We start from the raw sequence: 9,284 nt of genomic DNA, 5'->3' as shown, positions 1-9,284 counted from the left end.
TGAACGCGGAGGTGCCGTCCGTTCGGCACTAGGATCTCCGGTGATTTGGATCACGACGAGTACGACTCCTTCAACCCCGTTCTCTTGAACGCTTCCGCTTAGCGATCTACAAGGGTATGTAGATGCACTCTCCTTCCCTTGTTGCTGGTTTCTCCATAGATAGATCTTGGTGACACGTAGGAAAATTTCGAATTTCTGCTACGTTCCCCAACATCTATCGCCAGCCCGGTTGGCGATAGCGATGTTTCCTACCGCCAAAGTCCCTGGCAGTGGGCTATTAGACCTTACTGCCATGGACTCTGGCGGTAGCAAAAGGATCAGATCTTAAAAAAAATTCAAACTAAGGTCAAATCTCGAATAAGTTTCAAAAAAAGGTTAAAACACGAAAATTTGCCACCCAACGCTTACTCAATGGCTAGAAGTGCTGCCCATCATCGAGGAGGCCTAGGATCGAATAATGGGATGGCGTGCCAGTCCAAGCCCGTGTTGGGCCGAGCATGTGTGCTCATGGGCCAACCCACGGCCTATTTGGCCAGGTTTGGTTCCTGCTATTTACTACTCCTTCCGTTTCCAAATACTTCTATAAGTCATTCTAAAGATTCCACCAAGTGACTACTCCCTCCGTTCCTAAATATTTGTCTTTGTAGATATTTCAAATGACTACTAGATACGGATGTACGTAGACATATTTTAGAGTGTAAATTCACTCATTTTACTCCGTATGCAGTCACTTGTTGAAATGCCTAAAAAGACAAGCATTTAGGAACGGAGGGAGTACATACGAAGCAAAATGAGTGAATCTATACTCTAAAATATGTTACATACATCCATATGTTGCATTTCATTTGAAATGTTTAAAAGGACTTATATTTAGGAACGGATGGAGTACTACAAAAACTACTCCCACCTTTTCTTTTTATAAAATATTTTCGACAATTGATTTTAGACTGTTTCGAGAATTGTCTAAACTATTTAAAACGTCTTATAAAAATAAACAGAGAAAGGACTAGATCGCCTAAAAAAGGTTGTCGTGATTGCGAACTAAATTTATCACCATTGCGCCAATATAAATTGTCATAAAAAAGTTAGATTTGTCATGCCTAAGCACTTCTCATCGCAAAGCAATATGTGATTCGATAGTTAGGAGGACGGTGGTATTCCTAGTCCACCAGGATTCAAGTTCTGGTACTCGCATTATTTCTAGATTTATTTCAGGACTCCGGCGACGTGCGTTCAGTGGGAGGAGACGTTCCTGTCGATTGAAGACGTCTGTGGCGACTTTGCCAATCTCAAAATGATGTGCCAGCTCGATCTCTCGTAGGTGTTCATAGAGGTAGGAGATGTGTGCATGTGTTTATAGGGATGAGTGTATGTGCGTCAATATGAGCGTTGACTCAGTACCGTGTTAAAAAAACCTGTCATCAGATTCTTTTTAGGCCTCCTTTGATTTGAAGGAATTTTGTAAGAATTTCATAGGATAGGATTTTTATAGGAAAAATTTCAATAGAGCTTTTTGGTTTGTATGAATGAAATCCTATTTTTATGGAGAAAATCTTTCTATCTTTCATATTTCATAGGAAAATGAACATTAGCGACTCAATGAAAAAAATCATATGATATGAAACAAAGGACATCTCCTTTTCTATTCATACTCATAGGATTTGAGATGCATGCCATTTCATTTTCTATGATTTTTCTATTCCTATAATTTTCCTATCCTATGAACCAAAAGAAGCCTTATTTTCCTATGAAATATGGAGGATAGGAACCAATCCTATGTAGGAATAGGAATCCATTCCTATAAACCAAAGGGGTCTAAAGAAAAATATCTTATAAGAATCCTATCTTCTAAAATTCTTATGAAATTCCTCATCCGCTCCGACTCCGCGCATTTGTGGAGCTCAGTTTAGCCCGCTCCGTAAAAATGAGCTAGAGGCTCGTCCGCTCCGGAGCGGAATGGAGGGAGCGGAGAAGAGCCGAACGCGGTCTAAGACTCAATGAAAAAATTCATATCCTATGCATCAAATGACATCTCTTTTTCCGTAGGAATTGAGATACATGCCATCTCACTTTTTATGATTTTTCTATTCGTATAACATTTTTATCATGTGTCAGAATCAAAGGAGGCCTTAGTGTTTTCGAAGAAAAAAACTCCTACACGTGCGCGCACGGTGGCGCTGCAAGTCAAAGCGGCCACGTCTCCGCTCCCCGCCGCCGCACATCTCCCCTACCTCCGTCTGCACAGCACAGGAGATCTATCTCTTCATTCACACCTCTTCCCCCGCCGCTCTCCGTTCTACCGACCGGCACCGGAAAAGATAGAGACGCCCCGCGCGCGTCGGCTGGCTCCTGGTTCCGTCCGCCGTCCCCCCACTGCCCGCTTCTCCCGATCCCCTTCCGAGGTAGGTAAGACCTCTGACTAACCTCTTGGTTTGGTTGCTCACCAGTAACTACCACCTCCGGACGGGGTCACCGAGAATCGGTCGACGGAATCGACACAGCCTTTCACTGGTAGTGGTCGGCTCCTGTTTCTTCCGTTGGGTTCGTGACCGTATCGTACGCGAGCATGCTAGCTAGCTTCAGATCTTGTTCACGCCACCAAGCCTCGGGTTCTGTTTTGGTTTGTGCCGATCGAGATGAACAGACCGCTCTACTGTGGCAACACTGCTGCTGGCCCGGGACGTAGAGCTTTCCTGGCTACAGGCTACAGCACTGCTGCCTTGTGAATTTAATCTACCTACCTATTTATATGCATCCTTGTTAACTGGAGTAAGTACTGTACTTATTTAGCATACAAAAGGAATGGATCCTACAAGTTACACAACCTAATAGTAACCCCTTTTGTTTTGGCTGACCATATGTTGTTTCTTGCAGTTTAGTTGGCTGGCTGGCTGGCATGGCTGCTGAATCCCAGACCGAGACTGGCAACTGCAGTGCCTGGGCGGCAAAAGATCCTTCTGGAATACTCTCCCCACACAGTTTCAACCGTAGGTAATAAATAATAAACCACGCGCTAACACTCCCTCAGCTGTAGCAAACGAGTGATCCTTCTGGAATAAGAGTATGTATGCAGTTGACACAAGCTCCCATAAAAAAAGGCTTTAATAATGCAGTTATTGGTGTTATGTACGTATTATGCAATTCCTTTTTCTCTGTGCTTTGAATAACTTGTCTTTGTTCTCTGAATAAATATAGACTTGTATGTGCATACTAGCCCAGTTATTCATCGCTGTAAATTATGAATAGAGATCTTGCAGGCGCCGAGTGAATAGCTGCTTTGTTAGATCCTCTGCTTTCTTAGCTTGTTAATTTCTTCTTAGAACTACTAAGTAGTTCTTATGCATACTTGCTACCCTGATTGATTACCAGGACTGTACGACATGACGATGTCTCTTTGAGGATCACGCATTGTGGTGTCTGTTACGCCGATGTTATCTGGACAAAAAATAGGCACAATGACTCGGTGTACCCTTTAGTCCCTGGGTAAGCTTTTCAGATCATCGTATTTATTTACTTGAATTGTTTTTGTATCAATCCGTTCATTGACCCCATCTAGTTGCTAGCATTTTGTACCAACAAATAATGGTTTATGTGCTAAGTTGGGTGCCCACGATTCAATATGTTACAGGCATGAAATTGCTGGAGTTGTAACTGAGGTTGGTTCAGATGTCAAGGGCTTCAAACTGGGCGACCATGTGGCTGTCGGGACATATGTCAACTCATGCCGTGACTGTGACAACTGCAATAGCTTCCTCGAGAACCACTGCTCAAAGTTTGTTTTCACTTTCAATGGTGTCGATACGGACGGTGCTGTCACAAAGGGAGGATATTCCACTCACATTGTAGTTCATGAACGGTATGGATGCATTCTCTTCTGGATGTTCTGAATTTGGTGTAGGTTGTCTTTGGACAATCGTCGTGGCAATTCTTTTTTGCCTCCAGTAAAAACCCACGTTTCTCGTATAAGAATATTGCATTTACTGTTAATTCATGTCAGGTACTGCTATAAAATACCTGATGGCTATCCATTGGAAAAGGCAGCACCTTTGGTTTGTGCTGGGATCACTGTGTACACTCCGATGACGCGACATAACATGAACCAGCCGGGAAAGTCACTGGGTGTCATTGGTCTTGGTGGGTTGGGTCACATGGCAGTGAAATTTGGGAAAGCCTTTGGCCTGAAGGTGACTGTTCTTAGTACAAGTGAATCGAAAAGAGATGAAGCAATCAGCGTTCTTGGTGCAGATAATTTTGTGGTGTCATCAGATAAAAAACAGATGGAGGTACTGAACTCTTTAATCTCTTCTATAAAGCTGAGTGCGAAACAACAAATAACAGACCACAACAAGCACATATCTCCTTACCTTATGTTAGATTCCAGTTGAACTAGCATTAAGCCATTAAATGCACAAAGGAACGGAGCTCGGTAAACCCTACAGTCTAGAACCTAGTAACCTACTTCATATTTCAAAGGAGTACAGTTAAACTGAAACAGGCATGTCCTCAGTTAGTGTGCTTAAATAATTGTTTAAATGCTTCCAGTATCAAACAGTTTCTTATCAACCTACTCCACTATTTCTCCCTGCTGCTGTTCCCAGAAAAAGTGGAATGCTCATTCAGGAGACACTTGCGACATATGAAATGGTCCAACATATTCCGCGACTAGGATTGACGCCACACTTCGCAACACAATTCTGCTCTTCTTTTGTTCGAAGGGTCTCTTGTTTTTTTCGAAGGATCTCATCTTTTCGTGTTTACTGGAGAATATTTTTCACTGACACAAAATACTACTCCCTCCGTTCCAAATTACTCGTCGTAGAAATGGATGTATCTAAAACTAAAATACATCTAGATACATCCATATCTGCGACAAGTAATTCAGAACGGAGGGAGTATTAATTTTGGTTTTTTTATTTATTACATGTACAATGGGTAACTTATAGCATATGCAGAGTGACTAAGTTATTTGTGACGTTGTTCTAACATCATTTGATTGCAGAATGTCTCTTGCACAAGATGAAGTAATATAGCTGAATTCTGCTTGTTATTCTTCTCACACTGCTTATAGTAAGTGAGAATAACGAAATGATTCATTTCTGCAGTCCCTGAAAAATTCTTTGGACTTCATTGTCGATACTGCCTCTGGTGACCACCCATTTGACCCTTATCTCGCACTTCTGAAAGTTGGTGGCGTAATGGCGCTAGTTGGCTTTCCTGGAGAAATCAGAGTGCATCCTGCAACACTTAATCTGGGTAAACACTAGCTGTTGAGTGAAAAGTATATTTTTTTTTACCTTTTATGGTTGTATGAGACTGTATGCCTTAAAACAGGCCACTAGCTGTTGGTTTCATGGCTCAAAACTTGCCGACGGAATGTGGATATATAAGCATTCGAACGTTGTTGCTGGTGTTTTGGTGTGATGAAACTGGGTTTCGGCCTTTTATCGAAAGATAACTAATCAGAACTTACTGCAGGTGCACGGACTTTGTCTGGTAGTGTGACTGGAGGCACGAAGGACACCCAGGAGATGATGAACTTCTGCGCGGCAAACAAAATCTACCCAGAGATTGAGGTTATAAAGATAGACTACGTCAACGAGGCCCTTGAGAGGCTTGTCAACCGGGATGTGAGGTACCGGTTTGTAATCGACATAGAGGGCTCTTTCAAGTAATACGCTCGCGGCTGGCACATTTTGAATCCTTATAAAAGCATGTGGAATAAGTTGAATCTTGTGGGAATGGAGGGCTTTCTTCTGTAATGTTCTGGTATATTTTCCTGTCCATGCAATCTTGTGGTATATTGGGGACAGCACAGCAGCACAAAGTGGAAGGGCAGCTCTTTAGAAGGGAGAGACATAACTTGCCCTTCAAATTTCATCACATCCAAATTACTTTGAAAACCGGAAACCCGTTGGTGCGAAAATATTTTTTGAAATGCCAAAAAAATTTCATGTGTTCTTCATCACATCCAAATGCTACATACAAGTTTGTAGGCAAAAAGGTTAAACATTTTAGCCATGCAAAAAAAACACACCAAATGTCACCCTAAATTTGTTTTTTTTCACCGGCGAAACACCGCTGCTCTGTACAAATTGCAACATTTTGTTTCCATGTAGGTCATGATATTCAATTTCTGTATTTTGTTCCTATCTATCTATTCGGTTTTAATTTCCCTTTATAACAAACACGACGATAACTGGCACCTAAAAGGAGTCCGTGCTAGCAACAGCTACCAGTCTTCAATGCCTCAATGGTGTGGCTGGCCCTGATTCCTGCAGCATATAGTTCCCGATTCCTGCAGCATGGTTATGCCAGGATCCTAACTGAACCTAACACTGTCAAGATGAAATGAACACTTCATCAGATAACAGACGTCCAGGATGAATCATGATGAGTGAAGACAGACGACCCGGATCAATGCAGTGAACTTGGGTTTACGTTTAGTTCAGCTGATGCTGTTTGCAAGAAGAAGAAAATTCGCCTTTACTGTTTATCGTCTACCTCGCTTGTCGGGCATATAAGCCGTGTGTTGCTTCATCACTGAGAAGTAAGAAAAAAGGTATTCCGTCGTGTCTCCAGTGCACTGTAGCTAGGGTTCGTCATTCTTCACCTGTATCCCGGACTGATCCCCAAAACCAGGGATGAAATCCCACAGGAATCGGGCGCAACACCTACGGATCCTCACGAGGTACCCCACAACGAGATATACCCACGTTATGTGTTTATATCATATAACCTAGAGTTGTCTGTTTTTTACTTATTCTGCATGCTTTCCTATTTCAGAGACTTTTGCATCAAAGAAACTATAAATATCTTCAGATCAGCGACACACTTGCCCTTGCATCCTCCAAGCAGTACAGAATGAATAGTTGTGGAATGAGAGACTATATAGCATAATAAAGATTGTAATGTTTATTCCCTCGGAGCGGAGAAAAAAAGAATGTAATGTTTATGCTCTACCAAAAATTTCTTAATCTGAATTCCAACCTTTATGAGTATTTTACATGTTGGCAACCTGGTAATTATGTGTTGGATCACTCACCTTACTTAAATGGACACAAGCTCAAAAAGTTTACCACTCACCTATTAAGCATTTGGAACTTGACACATGATTACATACATAAACATAAAGGCAAAATGTGGTACTCTGCTCAAAAAGTAAGATGCCTGCTATACTTCCCATGGATAAGAATGGTTGATCTATGCCAAAACAAATACCACTCCGTAACAAAATGTAAGATGTTTTTACATTTTGGTACACAGTGAGTAACAAAATGTAAGTACCCACTCAGGAAAAAAGTACCAGTTCCACTAACACAATGGCCCCTCGAACAAGGAACATGCTTCAGCCAATTCACGTTACAAGGGTTGTGTTTACGGTGCGCCACCTTTCCAAAGTTCCACTGGAACCAGAACCATCATAACCTAAAATCGGCTCAAGTTCCGCGGATCAGCTACCCAGGTGCGTACTGTGAATCCAGCGACTACTATTTAGTCCTATTTACAGACCAAAAAAAAGCGTCAAAGGCCTGCGTATTTCAGTCTCATCGCAGCCACTTCATCCTTCATCGCCTGACAGTATTTTTCTGCAGCTTCTACTTCCTTCTCCAGGCTGGCTAGATCGATTCCTTCGCTCGACTCATCACGCACAGATGCACTGCGAGCTTGCTTTTTTCCCTCCAAGTGCCTCTGCATTGTTAGTACATTGTGTTTCAGATTACTCAGATGGCTTGAGAGTGACTCAACATCTTTTGGTTCTTGCTCTTTGGTCCGGGCATCCTCGAGCCTTGCCCTGGAATCTTCAAGCCTTCTAAGTCGGGCCTGTGGCTCCCTCAGACGGGCAATGAGATGCTTCACATTGAACCCATTTCGTTCCAGTTGCCGAGCTTTTCTCATCAAATATGCAAACTCCAAAGCATCTGTATCACAGGATGTCTTGAGCACCTCCCTAGCCAAGCCAACCAACATGAACCACAGTCCACTACAGGCCAGATCTCGTATAGTGTCACTGGTGTTGACCAACCCTCTGTAATGTGGTCTCTGGGGAATGAACTCAAAGAACCGAGGGTACTCCCTCATGGCTGCTTCAGCATAAGGGTCAATATCGCTCTTCTTCGGCGTCTCTTTCTTTCCTTCACCTCCATCATCTTCATCTTCATCTTCATCAGAGCTTTCCTCCCGTTGTGAGAAAAGCCCGCAGCGCACAAACTCTTGTAGCACCAGGACAAGTTGCCTGTCCTCATCTTCCTGATCATCATCGAGGTTTATCACTTCACATGTTGGTTCAAGAACAATGCATTCATCGTCACTCTCAGGCTGTGGCAGCTCATCACATCTATTAATGTAACAATTAGGATCCTTTTGGAGACCATGGTACTTCTGGCCGTCAAATTGCAAGGAATTCTTCTCAGGATAACTGGCAATCGAAGGTCCGTCATCATATTGCTGGAGACCTTCATGGCACTCGCTGGCAAGTACCTTACTTTTCTTGTGCATATCACCATTTTCAGAGAGTTCATCTCGTCTTTTTCTGTTCCCATTCTTTCTTTCCACCGCGGTTGCACTGGAGTCCATATCACATGGACTACTACGGTCTAGGACAATCACCTCTGTTTTGTTCCCCTGAGCTAGCTGCTGCCCTTCTCTGATGCGTTTTCTGTTATCTTGCATTGTACTTTCTCCAGATTTACCAGCTGCTGTATCTGCATCCATTGGAGATGAGCCAGCGCCGTTTTCATCGACTGGCGTAACATACCGGTCAGCTTCCTGGTGCGTCACAAACTCGCCATTCAACCACGCAACATATTCCTTGCTAGCAACGCCGCGTCTGCAGATGCCAGGTATCCACACCTTGATCCCCTTGGAATCAAACCCATGTACAAGAGGAAAAGGCACATCCTGATCATAACCGAGCTGCCTCGCAACAATGTGGGGATTGTACATTGCCGAACTATCCAAATCATCGCCATACGATCCAGTCAACACGGCTTGCCTGATAATCGCAATGTAATCCTCCAACCACTCTGGCTGATCCTTACCTCTGGAGCTCACCAGGAGAGTTTCCTTGCTGAACCACTCAGGTTCAGTCCAGTCGAGCGAATTGCGCAGGTAAGGCCTCCACTCGAAACAATCCTCTTGCTGCAGAACATGCAAAGCCTCCTCTTCTGTGGTCTTCCTCCTCCTCCGAGACCAATAGAGCGCCCGGACATTGGAGAGAGGGAACTCCGGCGCTTTCAGCTCCGGCGGCTGCAGGCGGTCGTGGCGCTCCCACAGCCAGACCTGCA

General features: G+C 43.5%; 2 protein-coding genes across 5 annotated transcripts; one reads left to right on the top strand and one right to left on the bottom strand.

Annotated features, from left to right (window-relative positions):
• The first annotated feature begins 2,181 nt into the window (after positions 1–2,181).
• On the top strand, positions 2,182–5,759 carry LOC125529288 (probable cinnamyl alcohol dehydrogenase 1). Of its 4 annotated transcripts, none has more exons than XM_048693692.1 (7): positions 2,182–2,406; positions 2,875–2,991; positions 3,370–3,483; positions 3,629–3,856; positions 3,998–4,283; positions 5,103–5,253; positions 5,476–5,759. In XM_048693692.1, the coding sequence occupies exons 2-7, from the start codon at positions 2,897–2,899 to the stop codon at positions 5,670–5,672; spliced, it is 1,071 nt and encodes a 356-aa protein (XP_048549649.1). In that variant the 5' UTR covers positions 2,182–2,406; positions 2,875–2,896; the 3' UTR covers positions 5,673–5,759. The 4 variants fall into 4 exon arrangements, with proteins under 4 accessions (XP_048549649.1, XP_048549652.1, XP_048549650.1 ...); XM_048693695.1 differs by having other exon boundaries at positions 2,198–2,402; positions 2,880–2,991; XM_048693693.1 differs by having other exon boundaries at positions 2,198–2,402.
• A 1,395-nt stretch (positions 5,760–7,154) lies between these two features.
• Positions 7,155–9,276, bottom strand: LOC125529287 (the record flags this gene model as incomplete). The annotated part of the gene is made up of 1 exon (XM_048693691.1): positions 7,155–9,276. A coding segment is annotated over one exon (1,755 nt), but the record flags the coding sequence as incomplete, so codon positions are not given.
• Between the last annotated feature and the right edge of the window lie 8 nt (positions 9,277–9,284).

The sequence above is a fragment of the Triticum urartu genome, unplaced genomic scaffold (assembly GCF_003073215.2).
Source record: "Triticum urartu cultivar G1812 unplaced genomic scaffold, Tu2.1 TuUngrouped_contig_5487, whole genome shotgun sequence".
Classification (NCBI taxonomy): domain Eukaryota; kingdom Viridiplantae; phylum Streptophyta; class Magnoliopsida; order Poales; family Poaceae; genus Triticum; species Triticum urartu.
Note: the sequence above shows the minus strand (reverse complement) of the source record. Positions and strands in the feature narration are given on the sequence as shown.

Excerpts from the sequence above, each read along its gene's own strand:
- LOC125529288 (XM_048693692.1), top strand. The coding sequence starts at position 2,897 with ATGGCTGCTGAATCCCAGACCGAGACTGGCAACTGCAGTGCCTGGGCG. Across the intron at positions 3,484-3,628 it reads GTGTACCCTTTAGTCCCTGG|GCATGAAATTGCTGGAGTTG; the intron begins GTAAGCTTTTCA and ends AATATGTTACAG. Across the intron at positions 3,857-3,997 it reads CACATTGTAGTTCATGAACG|GTACTGCTATAAAATACCTG; the intron begins GTATGGATGCAT and ends AATTCATGTCAG.